Source organism: Armigeres subalbatus, chromosome 2 (assembly GCF_024139115.2).
Source record: "Armigeres subalbatus isolate Guangzhou_Male chromosome 2, GZ_Asu_2, whole genome shotgun sequence".
Taxonomy (NCBI): domain Eukaryota; kingdom Metazoa; phylum Arthropoda; class Insecta; order Diptera; family Culicidae; genus Armigeres; species Armigeres subalbatus.
In genome coordinates this window covers 63762538-63788879 of record NC_085140.1, presented here as the reverse complement: position 1 = coordinate 63788879, position 26342 = coordinate 63762538, and the positions used below count along the sequence as shown (strand labels likewise).

General features: G+C 38.8%; 1 protein-coding gene across 8 annotated transcripts in view; it reads left to right on the top strand.

Moving 5' to 3' along the window:
* The window catches only part of LOC134208759 (muscle M-line assembly protein unc-89), a 292998-nt gene that overhangs the window by 198802 nt on the left and 67854 nt on the right, over positions 1–26342 (top strand). For 7 of the 8 annotated variants that reach the window (XM_062684661.1, XM_062684665.1, XM_062684663.1 and 4 more), the window contains 3 exons: positions 17115–17233; positions 17296–17479; positions 17720–18835. The exons of the other annotated variant lie outside the window; for it this stretch is intronic. In XM_062684661.1, the coding sequence (XP_062540645.1) occupies positions 17115–17233; positions 17296–17479; positions 17720–17838 (422 nt within the window). In that variant the 3' untranslated portion in view covers positions 17839–18835. Of the gene's footprint in view, positions 1–17114; positions 17234–17295; positions 17480–17719; positions 18836–26342 lie in introns of those variants that run through there. 8 annotated transcript variants of the gene reach the window in all.

Sequence of the window (26342 nt, the reverse complement as noted above, 5' to 3'; positions counted from 1 at the left end):
AATAAACATCTTCCAAAAATAGAGAATAAGTGTACCAAATCTGGTTGAAATTTATCCTGGGAGTTACACTGAATTGCTCATTTTTAAAGACAACCTTCCCCATAACTTCCCTTTTTCCAAAATGACCCTCCCACCTTCTTTGTTATCTTCTCCTTAGGATAGAAAATGTGTGCACCAAATTTGGCTGAAATCGGTCCTGGGAGTTGGGTGTTACACTGAATTGCTCTTTTTCTAAAGACAACCCTTCCCCCTTACCCTCCCCTTTTCCCAATGATCATCCCACCCCTTTGTTATTTTCTCCTTAGGATAGAGAATGTGTGTACCAAATTTGGATGAAAGCGGTCCAGGGGTTCAAAAGAAACACTGAATTGCCTGTTTTCTGAACAATACCCCTCCCCCCAGACCCCTCCCCCTTTCCCAAAATCTCTCATATGATTGTTTCCTTATAGTGAATATGTGTACAAAATTTGGTTGAAATCGGTCCTGGGAGATGAAAGTTACACATAATTGTTCGTTTTCTAAACAAAACCCCTCCCCCTTTCCTAAATGACCCTCCCACCCCCTTTGGTAACTTCCCCTGAGGAGAGAGAACGGGTTTACCGAAGTTGGGTGGGCTCGGCCAAGTGTTTCAGAAGGAGTTAGCGAACATACATACATAGATTGGTTTTATATATATAAGACAAGATCATTTATTTATTTCTAGAGGGTCTTGTTCAGGAAATCCTGGGACAAAAATCCTGGATATCCTGGGATGTAATGCATCCTGGATCCTGGATTTTTCATGCAAATCCTGGGATTTCTGAAAATAAAAATACATGATAACAAAAATATTTAAGATAAATTAATGAATGTATGTTCTGCATAATTGCACCGATTCTAGTTTGTTAGCCCATCGGCTTTTATTTTCCCGCATGTCTTATGCAGACCTATACATACAAACATACACAAACAAGCAATCACAGATATCTTCTCAATTGGTCGAGAGTGATGAGTAACAATATAGGTCTCCTAGCCTTCTGACTATTTTGTTTTTGGAGCGAACATACAGCTGATGAAAATAAGGAATCAGCTTTCCAGATTTCACAATAATCGAAGCGCCATCCGATGTGCGAATCAATTGTGTTCAATGTCACAACTCGTTAACAGCTGTTCCACGGATTGCCTTTTCTTCTCCGCCGGAAACGATCCGTAAAGCCGAAGTTGTCCCAAGTTGTCGCACCTCGCTATTAATGACGTTCTTCATCGAAGTCCCCCAAGTCCAAGACGATTATGTCGGAATAAAAATGTTCAGATAATGATGACGACGATTGTTTCAACGACATCAATGGTAGTGAAAAATCAGATGACGAACTCAATTCGTTCTCATTTGGTAATATCTGAACTTATATTATATTGATTTTCTTAACCAATTGTTGAATTTAATTCAGATTACATAAAACCGATTTTGGAGAAACTTTCAAACGAATCCGAAACATTGTTCGAATTCCAGAGGAAGGATGAAAACCGGTTTAGGGAACAACTTCAACTCGTTCAGGATGTTCTGAAAACTAGTGAACTGTGAAATCGCTCCATAAGAATAAAAGTACGTACATAATCAAAAATTATCTGGATCTGGTTCAATCGATATTCGACGCTCCCCAGCCTGTTGGGGTGATATCGGAGGCGCTGAAGGGTCGTGACGTAATGTTGTTGACTAGACTTTTTGCTATCTGAACTGAATAGACAGCAAAACCCTTTCACTTCGAATTTGCACGATGCAATTCTAAAACGAGTAGATGAGCGTCGAAACATCAAGAGATGAGATGGCTTCAAAGTAAAGAAAGGTAATTTTCGAATTCTGCTGGGCTTTCGATCGCTTCCCGTCACCAGCTGATTAAGTTTGTTTAAGTTCCGATCCACACATCATTTTCTGAATCTGACGGGAACAAGGCTTCATCTCCATAGAAGAGTTGTAAGCTATGGACCAAAAACAGAGAAATGCGTCGTAGCTTGAATAATTTCATCAATAAGGAGCATGCTCTGTTTGAAGTAACTGATGAACTAGTATCGAGTCTGGAGAAGGTTTCATGGCATTCAAGTCCATTAAAGCCACTTCGATTGATATACCCAACCAGCGACTGTTAGATTTTCATACACTTCTGTATAGAACTTACCAAAACCTGTATAAGAACTGGGCATATGCAACATTGTTAGATTCTTATACAATATAAGATCACAAACAAAAATTGTAAGAAATATAATATTTATAAAAGAATCTAGCGTTTTCGCATATGCCCAGTTCTTATACAGGTTTTGGTAGGATCTTATACAGAATTGTTTGAAAATCTACCAATCACCGGTTGAGCGAGCGGGTGTTCTCTAATTTTAATTCTGAAATAACTAATAAGAATTATTTATTGTCGGATTCAAGCATCAACGCCTTAACATTTATTAAAACGTATTACATAATAAAAGGATGCCCGGTGGCATCCCGATCTCACACAGTAGGTTTGTTTTACAGCCAACATTGCGCGACCATATCCCACCGACAGTTTTGTATCCTAAAGAGAATCATATGTGATGTTAGAAAACAAAACACATACTATCATGAATTTTACACTGAGATGTTGCAAATATGCAAAAACAAAAAAAAAAACATGGCTGCAAAAACATGGCGTCGTGCCACCCACCGGATTGCAGGCGAGTAGACAAGGGGCGAGTCGTTAGTAAATTGACCTGATACATATTTTACCATTCTTAAAAATGTAATAAATATATGAAATTGAAATTTACAAGTATTTTTATTTTTATCCTGGATCCTGGATATCCTGGATAACGAAAAATTTAGTCCCGGATCCCGGGATTTTTTATAGTCCGGGAAACAAGACCCTCTATTTATTTCTTCCTTTCGCCTAATATCGAGAAGCGGTAGCGTCTGTCCGCTTTGCTACCATTTAAAGAAGGCATTATCAATTTATCATTTTTAAAGCAGGCGTTACCTCTCCCTTCGACTTACACCGGGCAGACGCATTCTTTTGAATGGCCGCCTTATACCGGCCAGATGCATCCATTTAAAGAAGGCGTTACTCCTCCCATCGCCTTATACCGGGCAGATGCATCCACTTAAAGAAAGCATTACTCCTCCTTTCGCCTGATACCGGGCAGACGCATCCATTCAAAGAAGGCATTATCAACTCTTTTCGCCTTACACTGGACAGACGCGTTCTTTTAAAGAAGGCATTATCAACTAAAATAGATAAAAAAAATCGGGTTCTGGTCGGGTACGGAAAATATCTAGTTTTAATTTTCCGGGCCAAACTTTAGTGCGGGCTTAAATAATTAAATGTCGGGTTCGGGTTAAGTACGAGTTTACGATTACAAAAATTCTCGGGTACGAGTCGGTTTCGGGTTTGACGAAAAAAAAATTCCGGGCTCGGGTCGGGTCCGGGTTTGAAGGAAATTTACAAATCGGGGTCGGATTTGCAAAATGTGAATCCCGACCATCTCTAGGGCAGACGCATCCATTCAAAGTAGGCATAATTTTTTATTTCTTCAACTTAAATTCAATTTATTTTCATTTTTTCAGTAGTGTTTCAGTTTAAGTATTTGGCCACCTGGCCTTTCTTCTTTAGTTTTTTTCCTTGTTTCTTTTATATAGAGATGATTGTTTTGTGTTCCAATTTTACATTTTAACCCTGAAGAGGTATTAGTTAATGAAGTAGGCATAACCTTTCCTTTTGCTTTATACCGGGTAGATGCGTTAATTCATAGAAGGGACTACCTCCTTTCTTTTCTTTATACCGAGCAAACATGTCCATTTCAAGAAGGCTTTGCTTGCTTTGTGTTATACCGACCGGATGCAGTCATTCAAAGAAAGAATTACCATCTTTCATTATTTAAATCACAATTCCAAAGAATTTAGCCCAGATTGCAATATTGCATGTAATTAAGCAGAAATCGGTAAATATTTCAATAATAATTATTCTAACTGAATTCCGCCAAATGGCATTCCGCGGAATGACTTTTGGTGGAATGGTACATTCCGCGAAATGTCTTTCGGAAAAAATTTGCATTCCGCGAAATGTGTTTCGGAGATTTGGTACATTCCGCGAAATGTCGTACCGCGAAAAAAAAATCCGCGAAATGGTTTTCGGTGAAATAGTATACAACCATGTCAACCAGTTTTTTTTCTCTAGGAATTTCTCCTAAAATTCTCCCTGGAGTTCATCCAGAAATTCCTCCAAGAACGCTTCATAAATTACTTGTACACACTTCCAGAAACTTCCACTGAACTTTTTCGAATCTCACATAGAATTTCTAACCCAAATTATTCCGGAAATATCTCCAGGAGTTTATTTAGGAATACTTATGGAAATTAAAATGCATACTCCTGAGTTTGGTGGAGGAGCTGGAAATCGCACCCATTACTATTCGCTTATAAGGCGAACGTGTACCAACTACGCTATGGGATCCCCGATAATGTTTGTGGTTTGTTCAAACTAATATTTCATACAATCAAAGTTACTTGCCTATATTACCCAGAGTGGAAATTAATTGCCATGTCTGAAACTCGATGTGTGCAATTGCACAACATGTGAAAGATTTAGTTCGAATCAATTCCTCCGATGGGGTTTGATCCCACGAAACCAGTACGTTAGGCAGGTGCTTTCCTTGCTAAGCTACGCAGGACCTCCTAAAGAACCGAAGGAAGAGGACTTGATGAACACTAGTCTGCGATGCGGATATGTTCAGCAGGATATACCTAGGAGTCTTGTAACATTTCCAGGAATTATGCGAAATTTCTCATCCAGTAATTCAGGGAAATTTATAATTCATTCCTCAGAACTGAACTCTCCAAAATTCCCTAGATAAGCAATTCTGAAAAAAAAAAACCTTCCAAGACTCTTCAATAAAAATTTCATTGAAATTCTTGGAGAAGGAAATCCCCAAAAGTTTGGTAGAAGGAATTCCCCTGAAACACTTTGGAGCCGTACACTAATTACGTAAGCAATTTTTCTGGGTTTTTCAAACCCCCTCCCCCATGTAAGATTTTTCCCATACAAATTTTTTTTATTTATATGGAGCCTAAAAAATGGCAGACCCCCCCTTCCCCCATAAGTGCTTACGTAATTATTGTACGACCCCTCTATGTCTTTTTTAAGGATTTTAACTGTAATTATGTTAATATTCAGTTTTTCCGGCTTCCAGTCACTTGAAAATGTTGATAATCTCAAACCATTGCTAACGTTCAAATCCTGTGGTTTGGATATTCATCAGAGCTTGTTGATTAATTTTTAAGATAAAGATCCAAAACCCCGGATCGAAACGTTATCAATAGTTCAAAACTATCAACAATTGCATGTGACTGAAAGCCGAAAACCTGATTATTAACATGTGGAAAATATGTCTAGGTTTGGAAGTAATGAAGGAAGGCGTTCTCAAATATTTCCAACTCTTTTTTATGTAAAATAGTAAATGCACCATCGAGATTTTCTTTCTGAGAAGAAATCCATCTTATTTTTTTATGGTTCAATTTGAAACTTCTTTCGTCTTTTTTGACGAATTCACTCGAAGGAATAAATAGATAATGTGGCATCTCTGCACTTGCCACGAGTTCATGCCAAATTTATTGGAATTTTGGGTTAGGTTCGTCTTGGTAAATGAATTGTCAATGATGGAATATCAATTGGATGTAGTAAACGAACTTTTTTGTGCATTTGCACTAGGCTGGTAGTTACTGCTTAAATAGTCATGTTGAAAGTACAGAATAGCATTTCCTATGAAGTGTCCTTTTTCAAATCAAGCGATGACTAGAAATTTGATAAAGATACAAAGTAGTAGAATGGAACGGGCCTGGTATTGAACAATGGAGGTAATAAACCATAAAAGACGATTTTTGCTACTGCTCCTTTTGATTTCGTTCGCAAACATGCCGGGTGCATATCTGTCAAAGCGTAAGGCTTTTTTTTTGTTGACATTTAGATCACAGCCAATCTTTCCCAGCAAAAGATGTTTCGCAAGTGACGACGGCGACAATCTTCTTCTATAGTTCTATCACCTTTTTTTGCACATCTTGAATTATCTTTGCAATTTTATTGGTATAAATTGATTATAGGGAAACTGTACCTATTATGGTTATAGGAATTTTAAATTCTTTAATTGATGAAAAATGAAACGCCAAGAAAATAGAACCTTCTATTATAATTAAATTTGATACTGAACTTTTTTACTACAAATATTGGGAAAAGCAGTCACACAAAAGACAGTCGGTTTCACCTTAAGAAGACGCCCAACATCTGCATATTTACGATGAACCTAGCGCCTTTTGGGCGCGATCAACTACAAGATCATAACATCGGTCTCTTGACAATTGATTGAGTAGCAATGCAACGGCGCACACCCAAACAGCTGTCGGATGTGCCAAATTCCACCACAATACACAACTTGTTTCGGCAACAAACAAAACTAATTGTTGTGGTTTATCAAATTCTTACCCTAGAAAAAAAATTGAACAAGCACAACTGAATGGCAACATTTGTTATAACTCTGGCTTTCTACCCGCCATGATGGCGAAGGAAAAATAATGAGCCCGTTGACACGTAAGGTCGCCATCCCTCCTCCACATGTTTGTTGCGCTGCGTTCTGCTGCGCTCTCAAGGTATCCGGTCAAGGCAAGGTGTGGATGATTCAACCGGTGAAAGTGAAAATTTAATTTCCCCCAACAAAGTATAGACAGCCAGAAACAGAATCCTATGATTCATGGCTTAAATTAATCATCTCCGAACGGTGTTGGATCGTGTTCGTGTAAAGCCGTCCGGCGGTGGTCAGATTACGTCAACCAGATTCCATTTGCCCTTCTAAACTAGATCACCGGGAAACGAATCATCTAACATGATTGACTTAATCCCCAACCCATCCCGTTCCACCATTGGGCCAACTTTTCTTCGTTACGCGAAAATTAATGCACGGTGGGGTACCTCTTCAAACTATCTACAGTAAATTGGTTAGTCGTTTTGCAACATTTAAAAAAGTTCCAGCGTTGCTACCAAGCTACCAAGCTTCAAATGGCATTGAAGAGCTAAATTTGAGGCTGTACTTATCGTCCAACCTTTCATCTTTTGAGAAAGTCAACATAATTTTTGGTTTCGATAGCATAGCTATTAAAAGGGAAAAACAGCATCAGACCCTATGCAGTGTTATATGAAATATCAAATACCAATTAGTTCATAAATATCCTAAACAATTCAAAACCGTCAAGAGTAATTTCATTACGCCTATTGGCTCATATCTTAAACATGTTATGGGCACAAAAAATGCAAAATTGAATTTTTGAAAAAAAATCTAATTTTGGCCAGATAGGCTGAAAAGATACACGACAGAACGACAAGTGCTAAATGATGGTGTGTTCATCAAAGCCGTGTGAGATTAACGCTGCTTCGCCGCCACAGATGATCGAGTGACAGACTTGCACCACAACAACACGACCAACGTTGTATGTGCAGCATGGGCGAGGTGGAACGACAAGAAATCATCCCAAGAGTACATTAAAATAAATTTTCCTGTCCGGCCGACTGACCAAATAACGGGTTGATCGTCGTCGGGTATAGCACTCGTCAACCGGACGCCACTCTGAGCTACGACACTCACGGACACTTGTTTTCCAAAAGTCTGCGGCTGCTCTCATTTTAATTCGGGATTCCTTCTGTTTTACAAACTGAAATCAAAAGGAAAACAAATCGACGAAATTTTTGCGCAAGGTTCGCTGCTGAAATATGTACAGTTGGGATACCCAAATAAATGGCCGAAACACGCAATGATCTATTAGAAAATTGTCGCCACTTATTTTGTCCCATCGACACTGACGAGTGTGGCGAGGTTAATGTTGATGAATAACAGGGTGTGGTTTTAAATATATGAATGTTCCACATATAGGAAAAATGTTTATATCAATGGCTAAAGTGAAAATAAGTTCATATTTTTCTTTTACTGCAGTATCAAGGGAAAGAAGGGCGATATGCCCTAACGGTACAAATGCTGTAATAATCTTTGAAATGTGACGACGTTTAAGAAGATGTTTACCTCATGCGTGGACGGATAACCTCAATAATATTGAAAACATTATTTTTCAAAAAAAAAAAAGTTGTTGGTTTAGTTGCCAGAACACTCAATAAGCAGAACGCTTGTTAGCTGAAATCTCCACAACTCACCATGCGTCCACTCTTTTGTTTGGCATGGTCTTGCGTGAAGGTGTGTGCAGGTGCGTGATGCGTCGTAGTTTAGTATCGCGGAGGCGTTTTGCCTCCCAAAATTGTTTGATTTTTCACACCTTGCATGTCCATTATGTTTTTTACTTTTGAAACCTCTTGTTTGCTTACGTTTTGACAGTTTTCCCATGTAAACACTGCCAAAACGTACGCAAACATATTAAGTATGCACGGAGTTCTTTAGGTATTTGGTGAATTTAATTTTTGTATGTGGTTGATCGGCCACCGATGGTGCTTCCATCGATTTTACTTGTGTTTAACGTTTGTACACTACGTTTCCGTAACGATGATTTTGATTGCATTTTGTTCTACGTAGCACGACTGTTTCTCTGTGGCTCAACCCTGGTCCTTTTCCTGCTTCACACTTTAGTGGCGCCCCCAGGGCAAAACGCCTTTTAGGTATTCCCTTATGTTTACCATATTTGGCATGGTCGTAATGAAACTAGATCAAAAATTATGTAGGTTAGGCAAAAAAGTGTTAGAATAAAAGATAGGAAGGTTGTAAAAACAGAAAATTTCCACATTTGATGAAACATCTAATACGCACTAGGGGGACTAACCTACAATGTACTACGCGTCTCCACACACTGTCCATGCCAGAATGCTGATTTGCCGACGCGTGGTACGTTGTTCCCAAAGTGCTGCCAGCTAAAAAGCGTTTTGCCTCATGAGTTTTCCGGCAACGAAATATCACCACTTTTTGAAATGTGAATATTATCAACATGATTGAGATTTTCTAAAATTTTTAAATGACGTCAGCCAGCTATACCTATTGTTCAACTGTTGCATGAGGTAGAAATACCCATGAAATTCGTTACAGCTGAGACATTGAAGCAGTGTTTGCTTAGCTAGGACATATTGCCCCTCCTTCCCATATTATGGAAATCTTAGATATTATAGACATCTAACTCTCTTATGGGCCAAATACAATTGATACGTTTGCGTGCGTTTTGACAGTTTTCCCATGAGAAAACTGTCAAAACGCACGCAAACGTATCAATTGTGTTTGGCCCATTATTCTGAAACATAACTAGACCAACCATTTACACTTTATTCTCTCCCGCTTTCATAGGAAACATAAACAATGAAAGGAAGTCTGTCAAATTTTCACGGATTTTTATTTCATGAAAGCGCATCAAACTATTGTAAACAATTATTTTCTCCTTCAATAATGTTACTTCTAACTCGAAAATCAAAAACAATATAATCATTTTATCGACATCGTTATTTGCACAGATTTATTAAAACTATTTAGAAATTTAGATTTCAAAACAAAGCAACATTCCCGTCATGACTGCTTGTAATGTAACAGGTGACCGAGAGACGGCTACATTTTCATTTGGTCTCTTAAAAATGAAAATGCAACTGTTTTCGCTTTCACATGACAGTCACAAAAACTACCAGTACTGCGAAGAATCATAAGGAATAAATTTTGGCTGTTACGCCCTTTTCAAATGTTAGTCTAGATTATGCCTTTTGGAAATCTTAACTCCAATTGTTATATTTGACAAACATTGGCAAGTACATTATTTAATTATTTCATGGGGGGATTGTTTTTGTTTTAGACGAATTGCCAGTAGTCAAAAAGTCAACTTCGGCTTTTACACAAAATAGAAACTCCGAGCAGAGCTACTATTCAGTTTACAGTTACCTACTGGAATCAAAATCGAATGAAGAAATAGACAATAATTGTATAATCCGTTATCAGAAAAAAATAGTTCAATGAAAAAGCATTTGGTGGATATCGAGTGAATTTTATTCGATTTGTTTATTCCTGTTTATATGAAACACTAAACTTTTTGTAGGACTAACCCTTTGATACCCTTTGGGGCCCTCCTTAGCCGTGTGGTAAGACGCGCGGCTACAAAGCAAGACCATGCTGAGGGTGGGTGGGTTCGATTCCCGGTGCCGGTCTAGGCAATTTTCGGATTGGAAATTGTCTCGACTTCCCTGGGCATAAAAGTATCATCGTGCTAGCCTCATGATATACGAATGCAAAAATGGTAACCTGGATTAGAAACCTCGCAGTTAATAACTGTGGTAATGCTTAATGAACACTAAGCTGCGAGGCGGCTCTATCCCAGTATGAGGATGTAATGCCAATAAGAAGAAGAAGAAGAAGAAGAAGAACCCTTTGATATGTGCGCATGTTTGCCATTATGCTTGTGCTATAAACAAGTGAAATTTTCCATTCATTTCAATTTCTAAGGAGAAGAATACAAACAGGGTTGAAAATTTCACTGTTAATACAGTGAAAAAATGTGTTACTGAATTTCATCCTATTGTGGATGACCAGAATAGAATGTAGCGTAGAGAAATTCTGAGTTACAAAACCAAACAATCGAATTCGAAATCAACACGCAAAGCCTGCGCTGACAGGCTGCTCATTTCGAGCGTTATCGAAACGCAGAATTTTACTTTGTTTATCCGGAACAAAGTTACTTCGGAAATAATGTTTTCATATTCATATTCGTGTGGGTGAGGTGAGTCTCTTGTTTACTTCTCTCCGTCTTCGGAAATGTGAGGTAAGTTTCCATGGCTAAGAGGAAGCGTTACCAAATATTTACAATTCTTAAAACGAATCAAAATTCATGCAGCCAATTATAATTGAGAAAACATTGTTTTGAATGCTATTTATAGTGCCTACCAGCTATAAAATTAATCGTGTTTGGTTATTGGACGGGAAGCTAAGATTGACCGAAAGTCATTCGGACGAGAGCCATTTGACCGGAAGTTGTGTCATTCATATGGCCGCACCAACCATTAGGCCGAAATGGCCGAAAATGTTTGTTTGCCCGAACTGTTTATTTGATAGAAAATATCGTTTATATAAATTGGTCGTTCGACAGAAAGGATCATTTTTCCGTTTGATCGAAAAGGTCGTATGGCCGAAAATGTCAGTTGGACGTATGCGTCATATGACCATAAATTTCGATCACTGAACAAGTCTTAGACTTAGCTTAGTAAACACAGCTTGATTAACTGGACACATCGTCATTTCTACTCGTGATTGACGGAGAAACAAGAAATATCCACAGCTCACCATTTCCAGGGACTAAAAAGCTATCCCGAGCAGCACAAGTCAGACTAAAATGGTTGCAGCAACTTGATAGTGACCAAATCTAGTCGCATATCTGTTGCAGTAATCTATGTGGGACATGTGTGCTACTTGGGATACTCTCTGTAAATGTTTTGAAGTTTCTTCAATTCAAGACCAATAACTATGCCACTTACTCACAACCGGTTTAGTATTATGAAAGCAAAATTAGTTAGACACACCCTGTTAAAAAACCGACGAGTTCTCTACACTTCCGTGAGTGTCACTGGAAACCCGAGTAGCACATATCCCAAGCAGCACAACTTGTGTCACTACTGAATATTTAACTGTGTTGCAACTGTCCAGAAAAAACAATCTTTGATTACGCGCCTTTGAATATAACTCTCTTGCAATTTACAAAGCGCAAGGGGTGGATCCTATGGAAAAAACCATGACTGGCAATAAAATTGCAATAATGCTGCAAAATTATACAGCATTAAAAAAATAAAACAAAAATATATAACTGGATTCGACAGACGGATTTTGTAATTGATAGTCTTTCACTCTACCACAGCACCATTCAATACATCGAAAGGTACTGAAGTTTCGTACACGAGTTTTCTGTTACTTGATTGCACCATCATTGAAATGAATTTATGAGTTATCGAAACATTAAGCAAAGCTAAATGAAACATGAAAATTTTCTCAACTTTTCTGTGACGCAATTCAATCAAACAATTTAATTTTGAAAGGCGCATTGGTAAATTAATTGCAACTTAATGTTTTTGCTCCATGTGTGCAACATTCAGTGCAGCATTCTTTGGTTGTTTGTTTCCAAATGCCAGACACGTATTGCATTGCAATGTTAATAAAACATTGTTCACAGTTCTAACATTTTTGACATATTCATGCAACTTTGTTGTTGTGAAGTAATCTTGGTAATGGACTGAAATCTTCTGCCTCACAACGCTATGGCTTTATTTTCAAATAAAGAAGACCAATACATTGTATGAAACTTCTTTTTACCGATGACAACTTCAATGAAGATAACACATTTCTAATGCATAACATTAGCCCTTTTCTATTCCAAGATAACACAAACCAAGACAAAATCCTTTTTCCACTCCACGTTCTTCCCGAACTGGCTTATTTACCAAGCGATAGCATGATCGATCACGCATCATCGATCTACTCATTGAAACAGAAATCGTTTTTTTGTCTCTCACTTCCTCCCGGACTTGGTTTTATACCAAGAGACTGAATGATCGATCGTGCACTAATCAATCTGCTCATCGAAGCATCCATACCAAGCTACGAGACCAGCATTTCTCAACTCCTTCTAACTTTTGCATTCATTGAGGTACCTATCCAGAGTTGTTTGAAATGTTTGTTATTCGGTGAAAATTTCCAATTTAAAGTAAGTTTATGCATCAAGCTTCCGAGCCGCTTATAAGAAGGCTTCCGAGACTCTCGAAGCAGGCTCCCAAGCTTTTTGAAAGGAGTCTTTAGAACCTCTTGAAAGAAGGCTTTCGACTTTCTTCAAAGGATGCTTCCAAGCCTCTTGGAAGGAGGTTTCAGAACCTCTTGAAAATGGCTTTCGTCTCTCTCGGAGGGATGCTTTAGAGCCTCTTGAAAGAAGGCTTCTATGCGTCTCGTAAGGAGGCAGCCGTGCCTCTTGAAAGAAGGCTTTAGAACCTATTGAAAGAAGGCTTCCGTAGGGAGGGAAAGGAGGCTTCCAAGCCGCTGGGAAGGGGGCCCCTGAGCCTCTTAAAATGTGGCTTCCTCGCCGCTTAAAAGGAGGTTTCCTAATCTATTGAAACGAGGCCTCCGGAGGATTTCGATCCTATAGAAAAAAGACTTGCGAGCAGCTTCAAGGGGGCTTCCATGTCTCCTGAACGGAGCTACTCAGTTTTTCAAAGAAAAATCCTGAAAGCCTTTCAAATCCTTCCGAACCTTTAGTTTCTAGATTTTAGTTCAGAAGTACATTTGCATAATACTGAAATTACAACAGAAAACATCAGTCAATTTTTTTGTCAATTTCTCACGTTTTGTAAGTTGGTGGAAAAGTTTGTCGAACTGAATGACTTTATGTTTCGCGTGTCAAATAAAGATAAAATAAAATTCTTGGAAAGACAGATTGTGCAGAGCAGCTTCTGGGACTTGGTACGACATTTTCGACCAAATGACCTAATTGGCCAAAAAAATTTTCAACCGAATGAACTGTTCGGCCAAACGACATTTTTGGAAAATGGCCTTTTCTGCCTAACGAACATTTCGGCCAAATGACCTGTACGGCCAAACGAATGTCGTATGAACAACATATTCAGCCGTGTGTTCTCTTCGGCCAAATGACAATTTCTCCAAACCGTTTTCAGCTTAATAACCATTTCGGCCATAACGTCCATTTCTGGTAAATGGAATCCATTTTTCTTATTCTTTTTATGGACGCTTATTCTTACACTTACTATCCACACATAGGTAGGCGTAAAACTCAACCATTTTTAAAACATTTCACGAATGGACCAAATGTCCATTTGACCAAATATCCTTTGAGCGCAATATCCTTTCGATCAAATGTCATTCGATGAGATGTCTTAAGAATTAGAGTCGTAAGGGCTTTGGGGCATTTCATCGAAAAACGTTTGGTCTAATGACATTTCTTCGAAAAGAAAATTTAGTCAAAGGGACATTTGGTCCAACAGGCATTTGGTCGAATGGACATTTGGACAAAGATGAAACACAGCGTAGGTTATTTTATTCTTTCCATTGATAGTCTTTATTTCACTTAAAATTCACTTCCTACAATAGTGAACCTTCGAAAGTCTAATTTCGACCTAGTGTCCCTTCGACCAAATGTCCTTCGATGAAACGGCATCCGATTAAATGTCTTTCACAGGGCTGGTAGCGACCGAAGCCACTCAAAATAGTGACTTTAGTGACCAAAGCTGACAAAAAAGGGACCATGTAGTAACTTTCAGTTGCAGAAAAAGGGACCAAATAGTGACTTCCAATTTCAATTGCAAGTTCGATGAGACGAAATCAAGCAATCAAAAAGGGTCGAAGGAGAATATTTTTTTTCGTAATTTGTGGCGCAAAACATCTATCACTCACCACTCTTTTCTCTTATAACGAGCTCAGAAGAAAAATTAAAATCGTACTCGGTAACTTTTATCTACTCAGTGACTAAGTAAAATTATTGCCCTCTCTTCTAACCCCACGGAAATTTTACTCAATATCAGTAAAAAGCAGGAAACTCAAAACTATGAGTAGTCTGCAAGCAAATCAAATGTTTACGCCACTGGAAGTGATCGAAATATGGTTATCACTCTGTTTTTCTTTCCTGAAAATTATTAACATCTGCGTGAATGAGCATTCTCTTCTCGTGAGAATAAGTGAAAATTACGATCATTGGATTAGCTGCCTACTTAAGAACGAGGCAGAGAACTCTAACGATTTGCCATAGGTGCCACGGATGTTTTTGGAATTTTTAGTGCGACAGGAACAGTAGGATCGTTTTGGTAGAAAACGATACAAAAATTATGAAGATTCATGTACAACGAGCCTGGGATTGAACGCTCGACCTCCTACTTGTAATGAGGACCATGATCTCTGAATTTTAAAATATTTGTACTTCAAAATACGCAGATTTTCCGACTTGATGTGCGTATTCATAAACGATTTTTGCTATGGAATTCGACAGCGCATGCAATCTTCAAAATTGGGGAGACTTTATCGCCTTTCTATGATATCTACTCAATAAATATTTGTTTAGAGCAAACTCTTCATTACATCTGTCAAAATCTTCAAAAAAGCCGCTTGAGAACAAATTATATTTTCTTGACAAATTTTTATAAGGATGCCTAATGAGGGATGAAGTCTCCTCGAATTGAGGCAACAACTCAAAATTCAAATATCCTGAAATTGTGGTGGAATGATGGCATTTGTATCAGTGAAGATCATTTAGCATATTTATGGATTTGTGCTGTGAAAAAATGATAGCATTTGGTCATTATTGGGAAAAGTTGTTCTAATTTTGTGTGCCCACTAAAATTATTTTCTGGAGGAACAAAACACTGTTAATAATAGAGTACACCCGATTCTTTTTTTACACGGGTGGGTTTTTTTCTTAAATTTCCTCAAGAAGTGTTTTTATTTAATTTTTTCGTTAAAATCTTCTCAATATCTGAATATCCAATAAAATTCTTCTGATGTTCCATGATAAATTTAATTACTGAAACATTTTTTCTGATTGTATCTGATCATTGTCACTTTATTCTTTACTTTGTCGTTTCCATCACAAGCCCAGTGAAATATGTATAGGCGTTTTGATTTCCTCAACTTATTTCCAAACTTATGCTTCAATAGCTTTCTTTCCTTTTTTCTTTGACATACTGTGCCTAAAGTTAGAACAACCGTCAACCGGCCGGTGATGGATGAATTTATGTAATACACATATGCCAAGTGAGCGATTGTAATAAAAATCGCGTAACATCTTCGTTCCCACCCGCTTCTCGTCACAACCCATAGTCTCCACTTGAGAGATGGTTGCAGAATTTTCATCACACTATTCTGCCACCCTTACGCTGGCTGGCTGTGCAAGTAGTCCGAACGAGAACATCGTGATGCGACGTAACGGTCCATAGAATGCAACATCACTAAATTATCGCAAACTGCAACTTGCGGGAGAGATTTTCCCTCTGGTAGGGCCCTTGGATGGGGGGACAATCATGACAGAACGCAAATTTCACGCACTGACGACCGTTCACCCGTCGCGATTTATGGGGAATTTTCACAGTCGTGGCTCGTGGGTGGTTGTTTGGTTGGTTGGTAGAAAATGTTTTTGTACGTTAATGCGATTCTCGGGGTTGAAAGTCTACAGAAGGTTGAGCAAATTTCAAGCTATGTGAATTTCTGGGATCATAAATGTAATTTGCCGGAAATAGTATCTGTGATGAATTCGGAATATTTCCGTCATCTCAAAAGAGTAAATATTGAAGTATGATTTTTAAACTCTATGTTTGACTAAGGTGTCACGAAAAACTAAAAAGTCATTTCAAGGACTTGCTTAGAAATGAAAGAATTCTCCGAACATAGGAGAATTGTCCAATTCGGTTATTCCGTTTCATAGTAAGACTCATAATACTGTTCAGCGACAATGAAACATGTCGAATAAAAAAGATTTTTTTAATTTTTTTCAACTTCAAAATACTGACGCTTGAAGTCGCAACTCTTTATCAGAAAAACACCCAACACAAAATAATAATACGAACCACCCTAAAAATAAGCGAATTTTGCATGGGCTCAGATAATTTGAGCTTAGCATAATGGATCCACGAATAGGATGTAAAAATAGGTCTTAATTGCAAACAAGGAAACAAAATCTTCCAAAAGGTACTAATCCGATACTCAAACCTCATTTAACGATATTAAAGAACAGTAATATCATTCGCAATTTGTTTTGTGTGTGTTTTTGATTGTTTGCTTGAATCTGTGAATTAAAAAAAACTTAAGGTTAAGCATCTACCACAAGAGTGCGTGAAAGAATGTCTAATTGTGTGCATCAAGTACTAATATTCCAGCAACCCTCCACGTATCCGGTAAGTACTGTCCATGAACGCTTGTCAAATACTCCACATAAAAGTGCATCCGTGTGATCGCTTCACAGCTTCGCCGCATCGCATCGCATACAACATTGCCCAGCATGTCAACCAGCCGTCGCATTTGCTTCACCAAAACCGCCTGCGCAGTTTGTAGTCACTGCATCTCTGGTAGAGATATTCGCTCGAGACGAAACTAAAGTTCCCGCTCGGAACATTCTTCTTTTGCGCCAACAGACCAGCAACCGCAGCAACTCTCGACCCCGGTCCAGGGATTCAACCGCTCCGCCACTAGCACTCCCAAGCACCACCCACAGGAACCGGCCATTGCCACCAAGCAGCCTCTATTCGTTGCCGTAAGTTCATCGAAAGGTTCCAAACTGTTCAGCGCAATGATGTCAATGATTTTGTATTGCAGCCTCTGAAGGACATTGCCGTCGTCAGTGGACAGCCGGCGCGTTTCGAGTGCATCGTCACGTGCGATGCTACACCTGCGATTCGCTGGACCAAGAACAACGTACCGATTGACGAGAGCGGCCAACGATACTACCCGGAATACCGAAATGGGTTGTGTCGCCTCTCGCTTCCAGTTGCCTACGAAGGTTTGATTAACAAATAGATTTGAATGCAGGGTGCAAAGGGTTGGTCTGGATGATTAGAAGTAAATTTAACCAAATTTTACTAAGGTGCACTTATTATACGTAATATGCAAGTTCAAAGTATAATATTCTAAAGATGTTGTATAAAAATTGAATACTTGTCTCTTCATATTCTTTTAATTATCCAAATTGGCTGCACCTCGAGTATTAAGTTCCATTGAAACTAACAACACAACTTTTTAGGTGACTCGGGCAAGTACTGCTGTTTGGCCGAAAACCATTTAGGTCACTCGCAGACGTGTGCCGACTTGACCGTGGTCGACAGCGACTGGAGAACGGCATCCGCCGTGACGGAGTTCTAAACTGTTCCCAGGCCGTGCGAGAACAGGAAGGGAAAAGAAGAAGAAATTGACTTTGTCAAAATTTAGACACTCAACGAAATTTATTGATGCTATAAGAAGAAGTAATGGTAGATAGGGATCGTTAAATCAGCATTCGAAACCAAAAAAAAATAATGTAGAGTCATAAATTGGTCGGATAGTAATCGAAACAAAAATCAACCAAAGAAAATCTATCAGAAATATCAAAACAACCTAGAAGAAACGAAAGAAAATATGTTTGTTTTTATTCTAGTCATAAGTTTTTTATTTTGTTTAAGTAAACCATATCAGATACGAATAGAAGAAAGAGTATAGTTTTGAACCTTCTTCTTCTTTTCATGTAAAGTGTTGCTTTTACTCGTTGTCTATTTAGTGGCTTTTCCATTCTCGTTTTGTAATTATTTGTTTTATCAAATATGAGAGGAATCCATCGGTTATTTATTTTAGATTTTTATTTATACCCCAAACATTTTTTGAGCGATTGGTCATCTTTTTAGTTGAATAAATTTTTGCTAAAACAGCTGAAAAAAAACTGTAAAACAAGAAAATACACCAAAAAAACGAAACAGAAACATTTATCGACAAATCATATAGAAGAATTTCTCTTTGGTCCCATATTTGCAACATAGTAGATTAATCAACCCATTGCTGATAATAATCTATAAATAATTTTGAAATGAAATTCTAAATGAATAAGCTTTAATTGTTTTTTCTCAGTCTAGAAATACCATTTTCATATTCAATCAATTTCATTAAAAAAAACATTGCTTGGGTTTGGAAATATTCATTCATCATTCATTTCATTTCATTTCGAATATTATTTACTAAATATGTGAAACCAATTATCCAGAAGGAAAAATACCGAATTGATAATAACCTTTAAGGGTAAATCGTCATAAAACGGCCTTGCAGTGGCCGAAGAAATTAGCTATGTAAACAACAACTGATTGATAATTGAAAATAAAATCGAGAGAACGTACGTTAGTCAATGGAAAGAACCAGAAACGAATTGAAAGAAAAATAGCAAACTTAGAATGCACATAAATTATATGTATTTGAAATTAATTAAAATCGCTCAATCGTTACAAGCCACGACCAAGCGTATCGCAACCTGATATAAATGCGAAAAACAGAATCGGAGAAGCAGCCCCAACTTACAATCTGTGATAAAACGCTTCTTTCTCGCTTGTTTGCCTATAGAGACTAGCAACCCTATAACCAGAGACCGGCGGAGTGAAAAACTGTCGAAATGGCAACTTATGAAAATGCATGAAATCGTAAAAATGATACTGGCGGCACTTGAACTATTTGCTTGCTTCTTACTCGGAAGAAATAAACTACCCAATAGTGAGTTTAATTCACCCAACCTCGAACATCCGTACGGGAAGCCAAAATTGAGTAAATGGGGTCGAAGTAGTTTGCCTTTACTCCCATGTTAAAAAAGTACCCAACGGAAAATTTATTTACCCAAATGTAAGTTTAATTCACTCAATTTCGACCTCAGGTAATAAAACTCAAAATTGGCTTCCCGTATTGAACTGGCGTCGTTGGATTGTTTGGCTCTTTTGTTTTTGACAACAAAAGAAAGAGTGGATGAAAGAGAAGAGAAAAAATAACTCAAAAGTAAGTTTAAAAATACTCAATTTTGGGTTTTTTTTTCTTCCGTGTATGGATGTAAAAAGTAAACAATTTGAAATGGAACCTCTTTTGACGGTTCAATTGGAAACAAGATGGCGTCTTCGCCGATCTCTTATTCTAGTATTTCTACTAGAGACAATGTTTTTTTTGGGATACTAGATGTTGATGTCATTGTGTCATCCCGGGTAGACGAAAATAGCTAAATAATATCAAATGTTGATTAGATAGCAAAATGAGATATGGACAAGATTGATATATATGTAAGAGATAAAAGATCAGACGACAATATCAATATTTTGCACTAAAATATCATAAGGAGATGAAGTTATGCTATTTGTAAGAAGTGATCAATATTATGTGAAATTAGTTTGTTCTTATCCATAGCATATCTTGATATTCAAATGATATTTCGGTGCAAATTTTAGATATTGTTGCCTGTTCTTATATCTCTTATATCAATCAAATTCATATCATGTTTTGTTATTCTGTTTTTGGCTTCTGAAACTTAGAGCCAGTATTCATCGACAGTCTGCACGCGACGGTATATGAGCAAATCACACCCCTTCCTTTTGTCAGTGGAGAAATATCAGTTTCCACGCTGATACTTTTCCCTTCCTCTTCATACAGAAGCTTGGTAGTAAGAAGGACTTGCGAATTGCCCTCCGTTCGCCTTCAAATCCACTTCTGCATAAAAATCTTCATATCCGCTGTACCCAAACGGAACTGATTTAATCTGCACTTTCGCCTCTGATGCTATCGTGGTAATGTACGTCCAAGTTTGGAAGATAGGGGAGGTGGTTCGGTTGTGGGCACCCCCACATATATTTTGACAGAAAGCAGATATGTACTGTTATTCTGACATCTGTCGTTCATTTGCTATCGAAACACGATGTTTTGTGCAGAATACCAAACTAGATAGACACCTTTACTTTGAACTATGAACAAATACATACTTTTCTACAAACAAATTAACACGAAAATTTTAAAAGACTATTATTCTTCCATTTACTTCCACTATTCACTTTTTATGTACAACCAGATACGTATTTCGTTTCCTACTTGGAAACTTCTTCAGTGTTTGTTATTATTGAAGTTTTTTTTTCAAGAACATTCTTCGTATGATTTTTTACTTGTTTCAATTTTATTTAATTAAGGACACTCCTGACGGAATCCAAGTTTCAAAGTGCTCGCGTTTTCGGGGGCACACCACTCGATACGGAAGCAACGCACAACTGTCATTTTTATTATTTCACGCATGCTGCAACGCAGCAAAGCTAAATCAACAAAAATGACAGTTGTGCGCCGCCTCCGTATCGAGTGGTGTGCCCCCGAAAACGCGAGCACTTTGAAACTTGGATTCCGTCAGGAGTGACCTTAACTTTTGTTCAAATATAAGTCCTCTCAATTGATTTTAATTATATAAATAACACAATTGTAAATAACTTGTGAAAAAAGTTATTAACAAATAGGTCCCATGACATCGAAATGACATTTCCCATCACTGATCCTGAGTCAATCGTTTCCAGTCGCCCTGAACGGTCAGCGCCCTCAGGTCCTTATCAACTGTAAAAAGTCATCATGAGTGCGGCCTTCCAAGAAACTTACGACCTCTTCTGGGTTCTCTACTGAATATTATCTTCAATAAACGCTCTTCCGGCACACGAACAACGTGTCCAGCCCACTGTTGTTAGTCGGGTTCTATAAGCTAAACGATATTCATCCCTTTATACACCTGGTACAGCTCGTGATTCATTCGACGCCGCAAGATGCAGTTCTTCTGTTTACCGCCGAGTATCTTTGGCAGCACCTTACGTTCAAGGGCTCGATGGGGCCCCTCTTGAGGACTGCTGGAATACAGTCAAAGCAGCCATTAACGACGCAGCGGAGAACTACGTCGGGTATATGGGTCGAAGTCGAAGGAACGATTGGTTCGACGAAGAGTGCAGACAGATTCTGGAGGAGAAGGACGCAGCGCGGGCGGTCGCGCTGCAGCAAGGTACCCGGCAGAACGTGGAACGTTATAGACGGAAGCGGAGACAGCAGACCCGCCTTTTTCAGGAGAAGAAACGCCGCCTGGAAGAAGCGGAGTGCGAGGAGATGGAACAGCTGTGCCGTTCTCAAGATACACGCAAGTTCTATCAGAAGCTCAACGCATCCCGCAAAGGCTTCGTGCCGCGAGCCGAAATGTGCCGGGATAAGGATGGGAGCATCTTGACGGACGAACGTGTGGTGATCGAAAGGTGGAAGCAGCACTACGAGGAACATCTGAATGGCGCTGAGAGTACAGGCAATGAAAGTCAAGGCAGCGGAGGAGATGACTACGTCAGTTCAGCGGACGATGGAAGCCAACCAGCCCCACCTTGAGGGAAGTTAAGGATGCCATTCAACAGCTAAAGACCAATAAAGCAGCTGGTAAGGATGGTATCGGAGCTGAGCTCATCAAGATGGGCCCGGAAAAGCTGGCCACTTGCCTGCACAAACTGATAGTCAGAATCTGGGAAAACGAACAGCTACCGGAGGAGTGGAAGGAAGGGTTATATGCCCCATCTACAAGAAAGGTGACAAACTGGAGTGTGAGAACTTTCGAGCGATCACCATCCTTAATGCCGCCTACAAAGTGATATCCCAGATCATCTTCCGTCGTCTGTCACCATTAGTGAACGAGTTCGTGGGAAGTTATCAAGCCGGCTTCGTTGACGGCCGCTCGACAACGGACCAGATCTTTACTGTACGGCAAATCCTTCAAAAATGCCGTGAATACCAGGTCCCAACGCACCATCTGTTCGTTGATTTTAAGGCGGCATACGACAGTATAGACCGCGTAGAGCTATGGAAAATTATGGACGAGAACAGCTTCCTTGGAAAGCTTACCAGACTGATCAAAGCAACGGTGGATGGTGTGCAAAACTGTGTGAAGATCTCGGGCGAACACTCCAGTTCGTTCGAATCGCGCCGGGGACTAAGACAAGGTGATGGACTTTCGTGCCTGTTGTTCAACATTGCGCTAGAAGGTGTCATGCGGAGAGCCGGGTGTAACAGCCGGGGAACGATTTTCAACAGATCCAGTCAATTTATTTGCTTCGCGGATGACATGGACATTGTCGGCCGAACATTTGCAAAGGTGGCAGAACTGTACACCCGCCTGAAACGTGAAGCAACAAAAGTTGGACTGGTAGTGAATGCGTCAAAGACAAAGTACATGCTTGTGGGTGGAACCGAGCGCGACAGGGTCCGCCTGGGAAGCAGTGTTACGATAGACGGGGATACCTTCGAGGTGGTCGAGGAATTCGTCTACCTCGGATCCTTGCTAACGGCTGACAACAACGTTAGTCGTGAAATACGAAGGCGCATCATCTGTGGAAGTCGGGCCTACTACGGGCTCCAGAAGAAACTGCGGTCGAAAAGATTCGCCACCGCACCAAATGTGTCATGTACAAGACGTTAATAAGACCGGTAGTCCTCTACGGACATGAAACATGGACAATGCTCGAGGAGGACTTGCAAGCACTCGGAGTATTCGAGAGACGGGTGCTTAGGACCATCTTTGGCGGTGTACAAGAAGACGGTGTGTGGCGGCGAAGGATGAACCATGAGCTCGCCCAGCTCTACGGCGAACCCAGTATCCAGAAGGTAGCTAAAGCCGGAAGGGTACGATGGGCAGGGCATGTTGCAAGAATGCCGGACAGCAACCCTGCAAAGATGGTGTTCGCTTCCGATCCGGCAGGTACGAGACGACGTGGAGCGCAGCGAGCGAGATGGGCAGACCAGGTGCAGAACGACTTGGCGAGCGTGGGGCGTATTCGAGGATGGAGAGATGCGGCCTCGAACCGTGTATTGTGGCGTCAAATTGTTGATTCAGTGTTATCTGTATAGATGTAGACTAAATAAATGAAAAATTACGTTCAAGTACTCTGAAAGCTCTCCCATCAGTCTTCTTTGAAGTCCATGTTTCATGTCGATTATGGAAGTTTCAACCTCCAACGGGTTTTCTTTATTTATATTCTTCATCTCGGATCCATGATAAATTATGTGCCTTGGTGGAAGTTGTGTTACGATTGGTTTTATTTTGTTCGAATAATATTCGATTGAGTCTGTGTCAAACATTTCTACAGAAAATTCTTCGAAATATCCACTGAAAAATTCTAGGAATATTTTCGGAAATCCAAAAGCCATCTAGCCGAAACGATTTTTAAGTCGAAAACGATTTGGCGAAAATATCATTTGTCCAAGATCGACATACCACAAACGATCGAACTGGTAATATGACCAAAAAAGTCGTTTGCATCAACAGGTCGTTGGTTTAAAAAGGAAGGACAAAGTAGTAAAGTATTTATGTTGCATTTTGACAAGTCAGTTAAAATTGCATTTGGTACGGTTTCACATAACACCGACCAACTGTCTTTCACATTTGCTCCTCAAAATCTATGTTGAATAGCAGGCAGGAAAAACTATACCTTGCCGTAACCCTCTGCGTATTTCAAAGGAACTCGAGAGAGTCTTTGGAACGCAGACTGAATAAAAACATCTCATGCAAAATGATTTTTCGCCAAATATTTAAAGTACTGCGATTTTGCATCATCAACTCAAGTACGTTTCTCCAACCACAGATTTATAACCGGTTGCGAATACTCTTTCAAAGTGCAATATAATAAAGTAAATGTTACGTATCCACTGTGTTCTATTATATTTTGGAAGTACTGTTTGTGTATATTTCCGAGCAAAGGCAGATAACTGAAATGATATTAAATTGATAACACGCTAAATTATCCTTATTATCATTTGGATATTTAGTTATGAATCATGTGATTAACTGATAACTAAATGATAACAAATTTTATTATCAATACAAATTTTCCATTTTCTTCAAAATCTCGCGTCGTTCAGGTATCGTGCTAAGCATTCTATTCTTGTAAACAAACTAATTTATGGAAACATCTTCCCTTGGGACATATTTTAGGGTGAATGGTCATCCCAATATGTTCAACACGAGGTAAAACTCTACCAAAAAAAACTGCGATTTTTCCTTTAATGGTGGATGTTGTAAAAATGTTACAAGAACTGTTTCCAAACACTGAACTGAAATTTTCGTTCAAGCAGACGATTATTTTCATCGTTACCAACGATATCTATTGATTTTTTTTCTCTTCTAACAAAGCAATTTACGCAAGAGTTCAAGTTTTCTTATTTGTTTTATACTATGCCTAATAACTTAACTTTTATTTCAGGTGTCGTTGAATAATGAAATATGTATGCATCTGAGAACCAATTCAACTACAAATTAGTACTTAACATGGCCTTGCAACTCCCGGAACATATGATCCAAGACTAGAACCAAGAGAATGTGCTCATTCAGGAATGGTGAACACTCTTGACTAACCGCCTACTTTGTATGACAACGTCTATATATAAAAATGAGTTTGCATGAGGCAATATAATTCGTCTTGGGATCCGCAGTGTTCATATATATGAGGAAGCGGAAAATTTTACTGGGAATGCCGGATAATCAAGAAATTGCAACGATCTGGTGTGATTTGGAGAAAACAATCATGCTCGCAATGAAGTCGATCTAGAGTGCGGCGCTGCAAAATTCTCAACTATTAACAGAACCTAGGTTTAAACGCAAAATACAATCATACTTCCATGAGTCGATAGTTAAGGGACGGCCAACTCATGGGAATATCGAGATCAGTACTGGAAGTTTTCGTGGCTGCATGTGAAAGCGAAAACAGTTGCATTTTCATTTTCAAGAGACTAAATGAAAATGTAGTCGTCTCCCGGTCACCTGTCACATTACAAGCAGTCATGATGGGAATGTTGCTTTGTTTTGAAATCTTAATTTCTAAATAGTTTCAATAGATTTGTGCAAATAACGATGACTAATCGATAAAATGATTGTATTGTTTTTGATTTTCGAGTTAGAAGTAACATTATTGGAGGAGAAACAGCTTGTTTACACTAGTTTGATGCGCTTTCATGAAATAAAAATCCGTGAAAATTTGGCAGAATTCCTTTCATTTATTTATGTTTTCTATGAAAGCGGGAGAGAATAAAATGTAAATATCGCGTGACCTCTCTCAATGAAAATGAAAATCTCAGTACTGATCGATATATGGAAAAGAAAATCATTTCATCACAGTAACCCATAAAACAATTTTTAGTATGGAAAAATTTGCTTCCATGAGTCGATATCTAGTCATAGAACATCGACTCCTGGAGGTTCGACTGTACATAAGTAAGAATGAGTTGAGGTTTCTATTGTCTCGATTTAACTAGCAAAAGGATATTCTCCAAATAGCAACTTTTTTTCATGGATTATTCTTCCAGGGATCAGTAGTGTTTATAATGCGTATGAAAACATAGAACGTTTCACTGCGAAATTACAAAGTTGTTGCTAGCAACCTAATGATTTACAGTTAGTGCGATAAACTAACCTGAGCAAGGTCGGGATCGATTGCCTTGTATTTATATATTTATTTATTTGTTAACAACTGAAAGTATTCAATAAAAGTACGATGAACTGTATTTGTGCTATTTGATCGCCGGTTTGTTATTTTGAATTAAATTCGGTTAACATTTTTGTTATGTTGACTGGTAATTCAATTCTAGTTATCAATATTACTGGATAATAAAGTTTGTTATTAACAAGTTATTCTGTTTTGCACTCTGTCCAGCCGACATTTATTTACATATAATGGTCATGACATCATGAGTTGATTTTAAATAGTCTTCAGTAAATGCAAGATTGTAGAAAGCGCAGTGCTCTTCTCTTCTGCTCCTCAAGAAAGCGTAATTGGATGAGTACCAAGAGACGACGCCGTACAATCACTCGATTCGAGTTCAAATCTCAA